The sequence below is a fragment of the Sprattus sprattus genome (genome assembly GCF_963457725.1).
Source record: "Sprattus sprattus genome assembly, chromosome: 6".
In the NCBI taxonomy this organism is placed as follows: domain Eukaryota; kingdom Metazoa; phylum Chordata; class Actinopteri; order Clupeiformes; family Clupeidae; genus Sprattus; species Sprattus sprattus.
This window is the reverse complement of record NC_137925.1, coordinates 4,741,607-4,759,941: the sequence shown is the minus strand read 5'-3', so window position 1 is coordinate 4,759,941 and position 18,335 is coordinate 4,741,607. Positions and strand designations below refer to the sequence as shown.

The 18,335-nt window shown below is 42.3% G+C and overlaps 1 protein-coding gene and 1 long non-coding RNA gene across 2 annotated transcripts; both read left to right on the top strand.

Moving 5' to 3' along the window:
• The first annotated feature begins 1,900 nt into the window (after nucleotides 1-1,900).
• Nucleotides 1,901-3,262, top strand: LOC308366406. The gene is made up of 3 exons (XR_013968682.1): nucleotides 1,901-2,035; nucleotides 2,231-2,344; nucleotides 2,525-3,262. It is a non-coding gene; the product is annotated as an uncharacterized lncRNA (long non-coding RNA).
• A 2,429-nt stretch (nucleotides 3,263-5,691) lies between these two features.
• polr1d (RNA polymerase I and III subunit D) lies at nucleotides 5,692-18,335 on the top strand. The gene is made up of 5 exons (XM_080840075.1): nucleotides 5,692-5,742; nucleotides 7,596-7,693; nucleotides 8,719-8,795; nucleotides 12,508-12,590; nucleotides 18,024-18,335. Exons 1-5 carry the CDS (start codon nucleotides 5,701-5,703, stop codon nucleotides 18,069-18,071), a joined length of 348 nt encoding a protein of 115 aa, XP_080696201.1. The 5' UTR covers nucleotides 5,692-5,700; the 3' UTR covers nucleotides 18,072-18,335.

Here is an 18,335-nt window from a genome sequence, read left to right as displayed (position 1 = left end):
TAAATTGTAACATCATGATATGGTATGTTCTCTAGCATGTTAAGGGTATTACTGTGATGTCCTTTTCTTGTATATTTTGTAGACTTGAGTGTTCATGCAGTAAACCAGTAAAAAAAAAAAAAAGTACAGGAAGTGTAGTGCTACATTCATGGGTTTCGGTTCGCTGTGCACAGATGTGTCATTCATTTTCCCCCTCCCTCACATCTCTCTCTGACCACCCCCTCCATTCTTTCATCTGATATCACTCTTTCACAGTATTTGTTTTGCTTTTCGGTTAGTTTTCTGTGTTTTCCCCACAGGACTGACCCTGCTAGACAGGCAGAGAAGGTGACCGAGGTCCAGACTGTGACGGGGGGACATAAGCCTCTGCATCGCTTCTTAAGAGGACAGCCCAAATACATTGGGGTCAGCTCAACGACATGCATGTAAACAAATGTTGCACAATGTTGGCATCATCCTTGTAGATTCAGCTTGCAATAATCACGTCATTCTGAAAACATGATTGAGTGCACAATTTAGCCCAAACTCTAGATTTTATAAGAGAGATTTTATTGCAACAGTTGATTGTTTTCTTTCACTAAAACATGTAACCAAATCCATAAAAATAAAAAATAACAGAAGTTAAGTTGGTCAGGAAAAGTAGCACCATGGTAAATAAAGCATTAGAGGTACTTACAGTGTTACTGATAATAATAATAATAATAATAATAATAATAATAATAATAATAGTGGTCTGTCTGTCCAGACATCAATGCCAACACAGAGCATAGGCTAAGGCCTGCAACAAAATAAAATGCAATCATAGAACCTTCCATTTAAATGTGTTTTGTTCAACCTCAATGGATGCCACTGTCCAAACAAACAGAGTACCAATTTTCTCTGTATGAATAAATGTTGCGTTTACCTGCCTGAGATTGTGTTGAATAGATAATAGCTTATTCTGTCTGACTCTGCTGTGCTGATTTGTCAGGGCTCATTCTGATGGTTCTGTTTCGTTTTCTCTCTGGATAGATTGCGTTGCTGTTCTTTGGGTGTAATGAGATGATGATGGGCCTCGCGTTGATGAAGGAGACAGTTACGAACTCAAGTTCTTTATACACACCTTTCTGGCAGGCCGCTTTGGTAAATTTCTTTAATTAATCCCTTAAAATGTCATGATTGAATTTGTTTGCATTTTGACATTTAAAGACCGTTTATAGAGCTGTTAAGAGTACAGTGAGTGTAGTTAGTAGGTTGAATACAGCATGTTTGTGTCATCATACAGTAGTTTTCAAATGGGGGAGACCTCAGTACAGTCCATGATATTTTGGATATTGAATACTTGAATACACTCTGGGACAGTGGTTCTTAACCTGGGTTCGATCAAACCCCAGGGGTTCGTTGAGCCACTCTCAGGGGATCGGCAGGGGTCAAGACACACGCAGTATAGCCCGGTTCACACTAGCAATGTCGGGCCGTTTTTATACATACCTACATATTTTATTTTTCAAATTACGAAGGGTTCGGCGAATGCACTGATGAAGCTTGCAGGGTTCAGTACCTCCAAAAAGGTTAAGAACCACTGCTCTGGGATATTGGGAAAATCCCACTCTGGGAAACCAATCAGTCCTGGAAAGAAACTTCATAAGCCTGTGAGAAATCTGAATCGGTCCTGTATCCCATCTTGTGGTTCTTTTTTTTTCCAGTTCATCACCTGTGGAAGCCTGTCAATCCATACTCACAGCTACCCGTCCAAAAAGCTGGCAAGTACTCCCTGTGACTTTCAATGTTAAAGCTCAAGCCTTAAAAGTAAACATCACTACACCATCAGCTATTTGAGCTCTATAGACATAAACATTTGTTTTGTTTGGTAGCGGTTCAGTGACCTTTCATCCTTCCTGTTCCCCCTCTCCAGGTGACTGTGTGCTTTTCCATGTACATTGTCACTATACTAGGTGGGCTGTTTGCACTAGTTCAAAGAGTGGTTTGCTTTATACTTTTGAGTCTCTGGTTCGGTTTTTATTTTAATGGGGATGAACCAGCATATCCCCGCTATGTGAGTATGACAATGGATCTGAGACTTATTTTCTCTCTGTAAGCACCTACATTTTAACACCGTCCCCTTGTTTCATTGCATAGCCCAACACTGCATACCCCACACTGTTATTGATTGTTTTAAATATATACAGGAAATTGTATACCGTTTTTTTTTATTTACAATAAATATTTTTTTGTCTCCTTCTTACCCCAGGCTCAGTTGGTAAGCACGGAGGCTGTGTTATTCGTAACTACAGTCTGTGTGATCGTACTCCTTATTTCTCTAAGCTGGTTTGCCAAAGTGTCCTTGAGGTCTTCCCACACACAGGTAAATCATCCATCCCCCTGAATAAACCAACATAACAGATCTGAAATCTAGATTTCATGTCTTAAAAAAAGGAAGCATGCTGACCTTACATTGTGTGCATCTACGTAGATATCTTTCATGAATGTCACACAGTGCTTCTGCACCACTAACACGTTTGGTAATCTCTCTCTTCCCCTACAGGTCATCGTACGTCAGCATCTGACAGTCATAGACTCAGACAGGGAATGAACAGAATATATTGCGCTCCGGAAGCTGACATTTTGATGGTCTCTAGTAACTCATTATTGATGAATGTGACCCTAATCATATGAATGCAATCACTGTAGTAGTTTCACTTCAGATACAGCAATTTCACTCCCTCTGTTTTGTTTGGGAAGTGAGAGATCAGTCTCAGACAAGGCCTCTCAGTCATACAAGGAGGCTGTATGTTATGTCAGCATGGTCTCTTAGTTTTCCTGCCACTAAGATGCTATTGATCAGTAATGATTTCTTTGTCTTACTACACCTCGTCTTTGCAGAACACATCTGGATGCTTTTTATGACTATCAGGAGGTGTGTAGAACAGACTGTTTCCTAGTTTGAATTAGTTCAGAAATGTTCTGATGTGATGTCAACATGTTTGCAATAGACAACTATTTCCTGATTCCAGACCACATCTATCTGTGTTTTGTGACTCTCTCTGAGCATGATTTTTCAATGGATGACCTTATGCAATGGGAAATTCCATGATTGTACCAAAACCTGCTTTTTTTTCCTCTCCCACGTTTGGCCACATGCAGTTGTTTTGCATTTAGCATGTCCGTTCTCCAAACAGCTGCACAGCGACAGTACCGATCCACTCTATGCATGAGGTCTGCCCCCTTGTGGCAGCTTTTGACATCATTCATTTATGCCTTCGAATCTCAGCTTCAGTTTGTGTTCCAAAACATGCGCTGATTAGAAAGCATGAGTTCCTAAGTAAGTTGTTTCATTTAAATGTTGTGCACTGGGTTGTGCAGTGGACCGTTGGACCACAGACTCTGTAGTCCAACGTTCCACTGCACAGTGCACATAATACACATTTAGTAAAAACTTTACTGATCCCTATCTAACTGAGAACACAGATAGAAATGTAATCTTACTTACTAACCAACAGAACATCTTTTAAAAGTTGCAACCATAAGCCAGCTTCAAAATACATCCACAGCAAACTTTTTATCTTTCAAATCCACTATGAAAATCTGTGCACCTCTTCGCATGATAAGGTAATTCCTCTGATGTATGGTACTCGACTGGTCTTTGCTCTGGTATCTGACCACGTATTTACCACTTATTTCATAATAACTGTTTTTTATACATATCTTTATTTTTAATAACTGAACTTACTCTTTGTTTTGTTTTGTTCGTTGTACATGTTCATGTTCATATTTCACATCCCACCATGTACTCTGAATTCACTTTTTCAAACAACTATGTTGTAAACGGGTGTGAGAAAGTTGATACACAAATTAAAGTTTATTATTATTTTCACTGTAAGTCATACTGATAATTGTAACAACAACAAACTACGACCAAAAACAACCACTTCTACTACCTCTAATACCAACAGCAAATAGTACATAGTGTGCAACTGTATGCACTCTGTATTTAATTCACGCACACACACACACACACACACACACACACACACACACAGTTATACATGTATATGGATACTTGACCAACAGCACTTTGCACAGGGAGGGTTACACATTTTAGCCTACTAACCTTGGTGTATTTGGTTAACTTAAAAAATTGCTTTGTGAGATATCTCCTAGTTCAACATGTTGATTAGGCTTTTTAAATTACTTACTTAAACATGCTCATTGCAGGGGCTCTAAAACCTACAGTACTGTGCAAAAGTTTTAGGCAGGTGTGAAAAAATGCTGTAAACTAAGAATGCTTTCAAAAATGGAAGTGTTAACAGTTTATTTTCATCAATTCTTCCTAAATTAACAAAATGCAGTGACGGAACAGAAGAAAATTCTAAATTAAATCAATATATGGTGTGACCACCCTTTGCCTTCAAAATAGCATCAATTCTTCCAGATACACTTGCGCAGTTTTTGAAGGAACTCGGCTGGTAAATTGTTCCAAACATCTTGGAGAACTAACCACAGATCTTCTTTGGATGTAGGCTTCCTAAAATTCTTCTGTCTCTTCATGTAAACCCAGACAGATTCGATGATGTAGAGATTAGGGCTCTGTGGGGGTCATACCATCACTTGCAGGACTTTCTGTTCTTCTTTAAGCTGAAGATAGTTGTTAATGACATTGGCTGTATGTTTGGGGTTATGTTCCTGCTGCAGAATACATTTGGTGCCAATCATACGCCTCCCTGATGGTATTTCATGATGGATTAGTATCTGCCTGTATTTCTCAGCATTGAGGACACCATTCATCCTGACCAAATTTCCAACTCCACTTGCAGAAATGCAGCCCCAAACTGGAAAGGAACCTCCACCATGCTTCACTGTTGCCTGCAGACTCTCATTATTGTACCTCTCTCCAGCCCTTCGGCGAACAAACTGCCTTCTTCTACAGCCAAATATTTCTAATTTTGACTCATCAGTCCAGAGCACCTTCTGCCATGTTTCTGCACCCCAGTTTCTATGTTTTCGTGCTTAGTTCAGTCACTTGGCCTTGTTTCCTTGTCGGGGTAGAGCTTTTTGGCTGCAACTCTTCCATGAAGACCACTTCTGGCCAGACTTCCCTGGACAGTAAATGTCTGTACCTGGGTACCACTGGTTTCTGCCAGTTCTGAGCTGATGCCACTGCTTGAAATCTTCCGTTTTCGAAGGTAAATAAGCTTGATGTGTTTTTCATCAGCTGCATTAAGTTTCCTTGGCTGACCACTGCGTCTACGATCCTCAACGTCTTCTTCAAAAGAGCTTGAACTGCACATTTTGAAACCCCTGTCTGCTTTGAAATCTTTGTCTGGGAGAGACCCTGCTGATGCAGTATAACTACGTTGTGTCTTGTTGCTGACAAAAAACATTTATTGTTTACATTTTTCAAAGCATTCTTAGTTCATAGCATTTTTTCACACCTGCCTAAAACTTTTGCACAGTACTGTATATCAGATGAAATAAAGTATAAAAAGAAGATAAAAGTCTTTACCTCAAAAGTGGTCTCATCTAGTTCCCCTGCAATTTACCATTGCTTTGTTTGCTTCATTGGTTCAGATTGCAGGTCGGTCTGTTACAAGTGAATAAACCTACACTTTAAACCTACCAAAAGTTAAGTAATACCGCCACCCTCTGGTCATTTTGGAGAAAGCCACAACATTTATCTGCTTCGGCCATTGCGTCATTTTTCGGCGACACTTTCTGACAAGCATGGCTGGGGCCGAGGTGGAAAAGAAACCCACACTGGAAATGGTAATTGTTTATTTAAGTAACCATGATTTTCATACAGTAGAGATACATGACAATTGTAGTGTTATGCAATGGTTGAACTGCTCCGGAGAAACCGTGACATTTCTTGACTGACACAACAGCAGATAGCACTCCTTTAGGTTGCGTTATTTATCACGCGAGCTCACAGTAGTGTCGAAGTGGCGAATTAACTAGCTATTTACTTGTTAGAAAAGCAATCTTTGATGTATAACACTTAAATAACTGTATAACACGTAGTTTAAGTACAGCACTAATGTATGTAATACAATACGTTAACCGAGACTGCAGCGCTAGCTCGATGTGTGAATTACTAGCAATGTGTCATGTTAACTGTGTTTTAATCAATGTGGAAAGTCTAATACAATGTCTTGAATAGTCATTACCATACGACCTGCAATGAAAATTGTGCTCTGACACTGCACTTGATCCATTGTTTTTGGGTCCAGCATTCGTACACTATAAAAGAGGGATGAGACTTTCAAAGTTCGCACTACTCTGCCTAACCGATAGAGGTCACCCTGTGTATTTCAATGTGATAAATCCTTGAATTAGGATCGGCAGTTTTACAAAATTGTAAAGACTTGTTGCTAGAATTATAGTCACACCAAGCTGTAGTTAAAATCCTTGCATAGATATCTCGTACTGTAATACTTTCAATTTCAGTAGCTGGATCTAGAGAATGGCCTTATTGAAATATGTAAAATGTAAAACCTAGTAATATGTGTGAATGCATTGAATAGAACTAGACCTTGGTTACTTTTGATCACATGGTAGAAGTAAACTTTGTGATCTGTGCCAGTGTTTTCCAAGGGGCACTTGGGACTCCCTGGCTGATGGGACTTATTTCCCTCTCTCTCTTTTGTATTTCATATTTTCTTTCTGAGAAAATGTCCTCAGAGAGTCAGTCTTACCGGAAAGCACAGGTCATTTTGGGGTGGCATGCAGAGGTTTTGTTGAGCCAGAACAAATGAAAGGATATCCTCTCTTGCGTGCTTGACTCAAGAGTGAGGCAGTTTCTTTTACACTTATTTATTCTTAACTAATTCCTACATGTGTTATTTCAAAGGGCGTGCAATAGGCTCTCTAAAAGTGTTCTGGTATTCCTATGCATGGCCATTGGGAAAGCATTTGAGAATGAAATGGGAGCCATTTTCTAACAGGCTAACAAGGGAGGCTGATGGGTTTAAAAACACTTCAACTGAAGGTTAAAGGTCGTTTCCTTAGTTTCCCACCCTCTGGCACATCCTGTCCAAATTAGCATAGGTAGTAACCGTTAGCAGTGTTTTCATGGTGAACTCCCTGCCATTGGAGATCCTATCTTCCTTCTCCCACCCCAACATCGCCTGTTTCCCTGTGAAGTTTTATCAGAGCGGCTTAGCCCGCTGTGTCAACAGATCCTTCCCCTCCTCAGTTACAAAAGTGCCTCTTTCCTATTATGATCCTGCATGTTGTCTTGCACTTTCTCCCGTCCAACACACACATACACACACACACACACACACACACACACACACACACACACACTGCTGGGGCCCTCCATGGCTGCAAATAGTGCTTCCTCCCGCTGAGTCAGCATGGTTTTCCAAAAAAGCATCCACCTTAAAACAAGCCCCAGTGCTTCATGGTTTTAACCTGATGTCTTGTATGGGGGTGTGTGTGTGTGCGTGTGTGTTGTGGGTGGAAAAATCTATTCAGGTCATATGTTGAGCAGTGCGGAGCCTTGTTTCTCTTCCTTGATAACGACTCTGAGTACACACACACACACACACACACACACACACACACACACACACACATGCATGCATGCTGAGACTCTGAGTGTGTGTGTCCTGCAGGTCCAGGCGGACGGGACGGATGAGGGGTGTGTGACATTCGTTCTGCATCAGGAGGACCACACACTGGGCAACTCCCTCAGATACATGATCATGAAGAAGTGAGTCACGTAGTTTGCCTGACGCAAACACACACATGCACACACACGTCCCACAGTAGGTGTATATACACACACACACACACACACATACACACACACACACACACATATATATATATATAAACAAATAAGTGTGTGAGCCACAATGAATGAGAGATGCAAACTTCTATGCCCATCCACCCCCACATACCTGTTGCTCCCAAATGACTGCCATCACTTCTGGTCAATGCATGCAGGAGCACACACTCATTCACACTCTTTCTTAAGCTCCAGCCCAAGATTCTGAGATCTGATGTAGACAGTGGTGATGGAGGTTGAGGTTAGGGCAAGGCCTTTGGTGTTGGAGGTGGACATGGTGGAGGCTAGTGACGTAGCTAACTCCTCTCTGCCCATCTCTAGGGTTAGTGACGTAGCTAACTCCTCTCTGCCCATCTCTAGGGTTAGTGACGTAGCTAACTCAACTCTGCCCATCTCTAGGGCTAGTGACGTAGCTAACTCAACTCTGCCCATCTCTAGGGCTAGTGACGTAGCTAACTCCTCTCTGCCCATCTCTAGGGTTAGTGACGTAGCTAACTCCTCTCTGCCCATCTCTAGGGTTAGTTACGTAGCTAACTCAACTCTGCCCATCTCTAGGGTTAGTGACGTAGCTAACTCCTCTCTGCCCATCTCTAGGGTTAGTGACGTAGCTAACTCCTCTCTGCCCATCTCTAGGGTTAGTGACGTAGCTAACTCCTCTCTGCCCATCTCTAGGGTTAGTGACGTAACTAACTCCTCTCTGCCCATCTCTAGGGTTAGTGACGTAGCTTACTCAACTCTGCCCATCTCTAGGGTTAGTGACGTAGCTAACTCAACTCTGCCCATCTCTAGGGTTAGTGACGTAGCTAACTCCTCTCTGCCCATCTCTAGGGCTAGTGACGTAGCTAACTCCTCTCTGCCCATCTCTAGGGTTAGTGACGTAGCTAACTCAACTCTGCCCATCTCTAGGGTTAGTGACGTAGCTAACTCCTCTCTGCCCATCTCTGCAGTCCAGAAGTGGAGTTCTGTGGCTACAGCATCACCCACCCGTCCGAGAGCAAGATCAACTTCCGCATCCAGACACGAGGTAAGGGAGATGTCCCTCTCTGCTCCTCCCCCTCCCTTCAATACACTGAAGGCTTTGATGGGTCCCTCACTGCTCTCTAGTCCATATGTAGAGTGACATGGTGGGAGCTGTTTGTGCGTGTTTGAGTAGAACTGTGTTTGTGTGTCTGTGTGTGTCTGTGTGTGTGTGTGTGTCTGTGTGTGTGTGTGTGTGTGTGTGTGTGTCTGTGTGTGTGTGTGTGTGTGTGTGTGTGTCTTGGCTCATGTTTCATCAGAGGAAAGTCGGTCAAGTTACTTAGCTAGTGAGCTACTTAGGGGGTTACTTAGACCAAAACAACACACCAACGCAATCCTTCTGCAGTTCATCTGGCCTAGCAATCATCGCGCCTAAACCCGTCTTTCCGGAGATTCATTTATGTGGGTTTTACACTCCCAAACATTCAATCCACTTTAACACACAAGTGAAAACAAATGCTATTCTTAGTCGTCTGTATTTCCTGCCCCCATGGACAAGTTGGATCAAATATGCGTTTCCTAATTTTTTCCAGCATCTTGATGAGTAGACCCTCTGTGGTTTGGTCAGGATACTGTCCCAGTAGTCACTCTGCTCTTTAATGAAATCAGCAGAGGAGCCTCTGTCTCAGATCACATCTCTGAGCGTCTGCAGCCATGACAATGGAGTCCCTTCAGTCCATAATCTAATTGGAGGGGCTTGGTTAAGGGGCTTTGGGTCTACGGCAGGCTGGAAGGGATGCTGACAGACTTCTGTTGTTGACATTTTCCCCTCATAGGCCAGGCTTGGTGGCCCACGTCATGCATGTCTCAGTGAATCCCTGAAGCCAAAAGCAGGGGATGGCAGCCATCTTGTTTTGGGGCTGGTAAGGGTTGTTATTGTATTAAATGTCTGATTGGCTGGTAAATCTAATCTTGGCAGAAAAGTTGTTAGGCTCCAATCGAATGAGACAGGACCAGTGAGGAATGGGGCCAGTGTCGTGATTTATTTGTTTGTCTGTCTCCCTCATTCTCTTTTTTCTATCTGAATCCCAGTCACTCTCTGTCTCTTCCTCTCTCTCGGCCTGATTCTCTCTAGTCAATTCTCAGATATACTCCGTCTCACTGTCTTTGACTTCCTTATATAATAGGTGACTTTCTAGACAGTACCCGACAATGACCAACAAACACCAACTGCTGGCGCACACTGACCTAACTGTTGGTGTTTGTTGGCGTTTGTTGGAGAATGTTGGCGTTTGTCGGGGCAGTGTGCAAGCGGCTTTAGAAGGGGCATTTAGTGGGAAGGGCTGAATTTGTGAGAAATCGTTGGTGATTACGTTCACATCAACTCTACAGACATCCTCGGATTTAAATAGCTGGCGGGGCATTTCTGTATGAAAATCCAGGTGCACGAGAACGCACGTTCAATGTAAGAATCCTCATTCTGGGGAGCACAGCTGAGAACAATAAGAACCCATTTTCAGGCGTTAATAAATAAGGGGAAGATCCAATGACATTGGGCCTCATTCTCGAACGCAGTTGAGAAGAATTTAAGAAGGACTTTCTTCTGAACTCCACTTCGGTGGATTTAGGACAATATTTGCCATTCTCCAACGTTTTCTCATCTGGGATTTCTTCTGAACTTCAGAAGACTTTCAGAACGCGAAATAGCAGTCGTAACTTTGCCGGGGTCTTCTCAAATGCGATTCCTCAATGTGATTCCTCAAAAAACCACAAGATGGCCCACAGGGTTCATGTCACCAGTGTCGGGGCCAAAAGGGTTACACTTGAACACATGCCAGAACTGCCAGTCAGAGTTATCTCTCACCAACAGGCTCTTACGCCCATTCAGCATGCTCAATCAGCTGAAAACCCACCATCAGGGGTTGGACTAGTGCCAGGGGGCCATAAACCCTCCTGATGGCTTGACATAGGTGTATCAGGGGCTTAAGCATACAGCCAAGACAATGTGTCTTAGGTACAACTCTTTGAATGTCCTTGGGTGGCCCAGCATGGCCCTGACTTGAACCCAGTCGAACAACTCTGGAGAGATCTGAAAATGACTGTCCACCGACGGTCCCCATCCAACCTGACCGAGCTTGAGAAGATTTGCAGAGATGAATGCCCCATCCAGGTGTGCAAAGTGTGTCACATCAAAGAAGTCTTATAGCTAATCGCTACAAAAGGTACCTTAACTAAGTACTGAGTAAAGGGTCTAAATACTTATGTTAATGTGATGTCAGTATTTCTGAATATTTAATTTCTAAAATCCTAAATGCACTGTATCACTCCAGCAGACTTTGGAGACTTAGCTTAGGCTTAGCATAGTCTCTCTCCCTCCTTCGTGCTCTCTCTCTCTTTCTCTCTATTTCATACAAACAGGCTGATTGAAGTCTGGTGCCCTGCCTAAAGACGGCTGGTGGAGTGCCAGGATTCTCTCCACTCGCACACTCCCGACCTGACACAAATTTCCCACATTCCCTCATTCCTCTCACCAGACCTAAATAAAAACATCACTATTTATAGCGGACACTCCAATTTTTTATTTTTTTTGCACCGACTCAATTGCTGTCATAGTACATGGCCAGTTGAAAAGGTCACATTGGCCCAAGTGTATACGGCAATACTAGCCAAGCAAAATGCTTTGATGTCTCGACCAATTCGATCACAGCTCTTCTTAAGATAAACACCGCAAACATTTGTGTGTTTTCTTTCATCAGAGGACAAGGAATTCATTCAGTTACTTAAGTCTGGCCACCTTGGCACAAACAAGTTGGGAACAGGCGGTCAACACACGTGAGAGATGGGGTGTGAGTTGGTGGACCGCACACTTTGCTGGAGAGTGCTGCTTTTAGCTTCTTTCTGACTCATGACTACATAATCACATCTGCAGTCGCGTAGTAAAACATGGATCTTCATTTTTCAACCCCCCTGGCTGCGCTCACAAAGTCAGATCCAATCAGATTACTCCGAATTAAAAAAAAATCAGCCCATGGCTCAGACTCCAAGACTTCCACACCCATACAAAAATACGGCAATAAAAATTCCTGTTTGTAGATGAAATACAGTACAGGAAAACAAAAAAACGATGCATTGCTTGTAAAATGGAGTCCTTTCTGATGAAGGCTGAATGGCGAGACACACATGACCACCACATGTCACATGTAGCCATCAGAGAGAGCCGAAGAACAGCGGCCCTGCGTTGCATTCCAAAGTGCCAGCAACACATGGGCCTCTTGTCACAAAACAACTTGTGTTTCGGGTAAATGCAGATTTATAGAGGTGACTGGAAGTTTCAGGATGGTATTAAAGAACTCACACACACACACACACACACTCTCGCACACACATACGCACACACATACTTCTACTCATTTCAAGTTTGTGTGTGTGTGTTTGTGTTCTCGTCAGTATGCGACAGTAGAAGAAGAGCGTGTGTGTGTGTTTGTGTTTGTGTGTGTGTGTGTGTGAGTGAGTAAGTACACACATCTTGAGAGCCATGTGTGTATGTATAAATATATATATGTGTGTGTGTGTGTGTGTGTGATTAAGCATGCAGCTGACTCTTAATAACAAAATGAGATTAGGCGAAGGACTCTGACTGCTCCATTGACGGCACTCTGCAGACACCCCCCACCCACTTGACCTGACATGTAAAATGAATTGCATACGGTCAACTTGTATAACATGCTTAAGTGTTTGACCTCTTTTCTGTCTGTCTCTCCTTTTCACGGTTCCTCTAGGGGGTCTCCCAGCTACGGACGGATTACGCAAGGGCTTGAACGAACTTTCAGAAGTCTGTCAGCATGTCCTCAGCACCTTTCAGGTGAGCGGCCATGGCTAGAAAAGTTGTGGCAGTAGCTTTGTTTTGGTCAGTGAACAGTTTTTGTGTTGATCTTGATGTGTACTCAGGATCATTGGCCTGTAGTTGAAAACAGCATAGGCCTTCTCGCTGCCGAAATGTATTCCCAGACTAATTTGTGGTTACGGAGACTGTCTGATCGCAGGTAAGGAAGCTGACCCCACAATGAACACACTGGCTGCAGTACAGAAAAATTGATGGCCATAGATGGCTTTTTTTTCTTGAATCAAAGAGCTAGGTTATCATGAGCGTAGGGAACCAGAGGGAACAAGTAACTGCCACTAATATCTGGTGTATCGTGCCATCAGCAAACTTCTAAGACCAACAGGTTTTGGTGTTTTCGTACCCTAAAAGTCATTGCGGTGTTTGTCACATACTTCATTTTAACAGGGTACTGAGAGATTTGTTTTCAGAGCTTGTTGCATAAGCCTTGCAAATTCTATAAATGGTCATCCAAAAGATTAAGTATTATGGCCAGAAATAGATGGGGTAGCTTTTAAGGGAAACATGATTTCGAAGAGTTTGAAGAACCCTCAGCTAAGACTCCCGATTGAGTTTGAAAATGAGGTTATTGACATTGCCACGCCAAAGGCCCCAGCTGCTGACAAACACTGAGGTGCTTTGATGACGTGCGCCCTGTGACTACAAAGACTGGGGACTCTGGACCAGGTACGCCTGTTTAGAAACTAACGGAATTACAAAGTGTGAGTGAGTGAGGTGAGTGAGGTGAGTGAGGTGAGTGAGTGAGGTGAGTGAGGTGAGTGAGGTGAGTGAGGTGAGTGAGGTGAGTGAGGTGAGTGAGGTGAGTGAGTGAGTGAGTGAGTGAGTGAGTGAGTGAGTGAGTGAGTGAGTGAGTGAGTGAGTGAGTGAAATATGGGGGGCGGGGTGGAGTGAAGGAGCTAGAGTCTTATGATCCAAAGGAGAAAGGTGGAACAATAGAGGAAAACAATGTGGAAGTGGAGAAGCAGAAGGGTTATGAAAATTTGCCTAAAAGAAATGCGAGTCTGTGCACGATTCCATGCACTGTGTTATGCATATTGATTGGGGGTTGTTCTACCAAGCGACGTACAAGGGAGAAAACAGTCAAGCAACGAGCAATCGAGACAATAAATACTACTTTACATAAGAAATAGAAAGATTGCTTGAGGGTTCCGGTTATGGCGAGGTGCTAGGAGGTTGCAAATTTTAAGCCACTACCGCTGGAATGTAATTTAATCCTACAATACTAATCAGAATATTGTCCAAAGACACGCACCACATGTTTAAGAGTACCCAAAGTTAAAATGTCAGCAAAAAAAAAATTAGAAAAAGACCCTCATATTTACATCCACACTCGCATGCATGGCCAGAGCCAGTGATGACTTTTGTTTTAATTTCTGACACTTTGTGTGAGCTGCATAGCAGCAAGTGATTAGGATTGTCGGTCTGAGGCTACCACACCTTCATACACGCACACACACGTGCACGTGCGTTCACACACACACACATATTCATACACGCATTCATACAAAAATGCATACACACAGATATCTCATTCGCATTTAAGAGTTGGATGGAAACCCAGCCAGTGAAGGATGGGTGAGGAGGATATGAAGTGAATCACCCGCAACAAATTATTCCCAAATGATCACAGGCGTGATTTAAATGACCACAACTGGCCTTAATTAGCTGCTACCTTTGAGTGGTAAAGTAGAGATCTCTTCTGGATATAAAAATCACTCTGTCTGAGGGGCATCAGCCAGGCTGCGACATAATAGATAATAATAATAATAATTTTTATTTATAAAGCACATTTCATACACAGAATGCAGCTCAAAGTGCTCGAACAAAATAGAAGTTAAAAAATAAAAACAACAAGAAAAGGAGCATATTGACAAAAAATAAAATAAAGGTAGGCAAAAGTATAAAAAAAGTAAAAAATAGATGAAATGAAGACTAAAGATACAAGGTGATTTAAATACTTCAGTGAGGTAAAGACTGGAACAGTCCAACCATCATGTGTCATGTGTCACAAAACATCTAGAGTTCAGCGGCTAGAATGGGGGTGCATGTGTGACGTACACAATCGTAAGAGCTATCCATAAAACTGGACTCTTGGAGGGTGGGAAAAGAAGCTATTGTTTTAGAAGATCCACATTAAAGCATGTATGAATGTTGCTTGTGATATGGGAAAAGGTTTGAATAATCATAAAGTACTAGTCAAAAGTTTTGACACATCTTCTCATTTAATGTTTTTTCTTTTATTTACATTTTTTTCTACATTGCAGATTAATATTGAAGACATCAAAACTATGAAGGAACACATATGGAATTATGTGGTTAACAAAAAAAGTGTTAAAGAAACCCAGAATATGTTTTAATTTCTAGATTCTTCAAAGTAGCCACCTTTTGCTTTGATGACAGCTTTGCACACTCTTGGCATTCTTTCAAGAAGCTTCATGAGGTAGTCACCTGGAATGGTTATGAGGTAATCACCTGGAATGGTTTTCAGTTAACAGGTGTGACTTGTCAAGAGTTCATTTGTGGAATTTCTTGCTTTCTTAATGTGTATGAGACCATCAGTTGTGTTGTGCAGAGGCAGGGTTGGTACACAGTTCTATACAGTGAATAGGCCTGTTTTGGGACACATGACCCATGATGGCTGGACTGTTAACATCTTCCAGTCTTTACCTCACTGAAGTCTTTAGGATAGGCCTATTCAACTACAGTTCTAATCCATATTATGGCAAGAAGAACCACTCAACTTAAGAAAGAGAAACGACAGTCCATCGTTACTTTAAGACAGGAAGGACATTCAATCTGGAAAATTTCAAGAACTTTGAATGTATACTCAAGTGCAGTCGCGAAAACCATCAAACGCTTTGATGAAACTGGCTCTCATGAGGACCACCCCAGGACAGGAAGACCAAGAGTTACCTCTGCTGACAAGAATAAGTTCATTAGAGTTACCAGCCTCAGAAACCACAAATTAACAGCACCTCGTATTAGAGCCCACATAATGCTTTGCAGAGTTCAAGTAGCAGACACATCTCAACATTAACTTTTCAGAGGAGACTGCGTGAATCAGGCCTTCATGGTCGAATTGCTGCAAAGAAGCCACTACTGAGGAAGAAGAAGAAGAAGAGACTTGCTTCGGCCAGGAAACACAAGGAATTGTGATTAAACCGGTGGAAATCTGTACTTTGGTCTGATGAGTCGAATTTTTAGATTTTTGGTTCCACCCGCCACTTCTTTGTAAGATGGTGAGCAGATGGTTTCTACATGTGTGGTTCCCACTGTGAAGCACGAAGGAGGAGGTGTGATGGTGTGGGGTGAATTATTTTATATCACTTTGCTGGTGACACTGTTGGTGAATTATTCATAATTCAAGGCCTACTTAACCAGCATGGCTACCACAGCATTCTGCAGCATACGTGCCATCCCATCTGGTTTGCACTTAGTGGGACCAGCATTTGTGTTTAAACAGGACAATGACCCCAAACACACCTCCAGGCTATGTAAGGGCTATTTGACCAAGAAGGAGGGTGATGGAGTGCTGCATCAGATGACCTGGCCTCCACAATTACCCAACCTAAACCCAAGTGAGATGGTCTGGGATGAGTTAGACCGCAGAGTGAACAAGGCAAAGCAGCCAACAAGTGCTCAGCAAAGCTGTCAACAAAGCAAAAGGTGGCTACTTTGAATATTCTGATTTGTTGAGCATTTGTTTGTTGTTGTTGTTTACCACATCATTCTATATGTGTTCCTTCATAGTTTGGATGTCTTAAATATTGATCTGCAATGTAGAAAAATAATTAAGGAAAACCGTTGAATGAGAAGGTGTGTCCAAACTTTTGAATGGTACTGTATGAGGCCAAAATGGAACGATTTGGACAATCCTCAAAGCGTTATGTGGTGCAATGTAGTGCCAATGCCTCAAGAAACACAGACTCAATCGTGAAATATGGCAGTGGTTACACCATGTTGTGGGGATATTTCTGATATTTGAATTTAGAATTGACAGGAGAATGAATGGGAATAAATTCTACCCAATATCACAAGAAAACCTGTTGCTGTCTATTGTGAGACTAAGGCTTTGAGAGAAGGATTACCTGGCTCTAGGACAGTGGTTCTTAACCTTATTGGAGGGACTGAACCCTGCAAGCTTCATCAGTGCATTTGCCGAACCCTTCGTAATTTGAAAAATAAAATATGATTTCTTCAAAATGTAGGTATGTATAAAAAAGGGCCCGACATTGCTAGTGTGAACCGGGCTATACTGTGTGTGTCTTGACCCCTGCCGAACCCCTGAGAGTGACTCAACGAACCCCTGGGGTTCGATCGAACCCAGGTTAAGAACCACTGCTCTAGGACAATTACCAAGGCACAGGGCTAAACCAACACTGGAGTGGCTCAAAAACAAAAACTACAAACCCTAATCTTACTGAGACTACTGAGGGGAGATGAGGTACATACATTTTGCAAAGAAGAATGAGAAAGGCTGTTATTGCAGCAAAAGGTTTGTCTTATGTATTGTCTTATGTAAGTATTAATGTATAGGAATTGAAACGTATGCAAGCAGGTTATTTTAGTGGTTCATTTATTTTTGATTTTAGTAGAGAAATAACTTATTTACCTCTTTAGAAATATACCACAGCACAAGTGTTCCCAATGAAAATACTGATTGGGAAACAAGGTGTAAAGACCTTTTGTAAACTAGAAAATGCTGAGGGGGTTGAATACTTTTGCAAGCCACTGTATAGACAAAACAGATATATGGAGCCTAACAGAGAAGATGGACGAAGGCAAAGTAGGGGAAAAGGATTGAATGGGCTCATTGGCGTGAGGGTTGTTGGTGGACCTCAATGTCTGACAGTTTCATCCACTACAATGTGAATGTGATCCTAAATATTTAGAATACGTTACTCACCTTGAGTCCTTATAACGGAATATGTTACAAATTACATTTTAGGTATTCTGTAGTGGAATACATTTTAAATGTAACCCTCTAAACACTGTTTATAGGTAATACAATGCATTTCTTGTGTATGTTCATAGTGTTACTTGTAACTCACCTTAAACCTAATGTAACACGATGGACCAGTTTCAGAGGTAAGAAGGACCTAGGAGTTTTACCTAGTAGGATGTCGTAACATAAACATAAATAGAACTTTTGAGGCCACTTGATAGAAAGGGGGCCAGTCCTCTGTCCAACTGGTGCGGATTGCAGAAACTTGATGCTTAACTCCGCAGGTTAACTCGTTGGGTCAAACAGTACTTCACTGTGTGGTCATTTTTGGGGAAGGATAGTAACATCTCCTGCAGATCGTACATATATAGATGTGTCCGTTCTAAACGACTGACTCTGACTGATGCCTTCCTCTCATTGTCCCTGTCTTCCTGGTTGCTGCTGCCCAGGCTCGAGTGCAGGAGTTCAAGGAACAGCAGGATGAGCCGATGGATTAAGAGAGAGCTTGTATTCGTTTGCCAGAGCGTCGCGAGTCACCTGACTTTCATCTGCTGCTGCTCTGTCAGTTCTGTCAGCAAGGCATGTGCTTGCTGATCAAACAGATTGTTTTTGGACTGTCTGAAGCGTCGAGGAAGCGTCAGCGACTTCGGCGGTTGAAGGTGGCCTCCTTTCCTGTGTTTTGTACAGATTTCTCTTCCTGTTTTTGTACAGTTTGAATTGCACCTTCGTTATGTAAAAAAAAACATTTTTTTATTAAACGA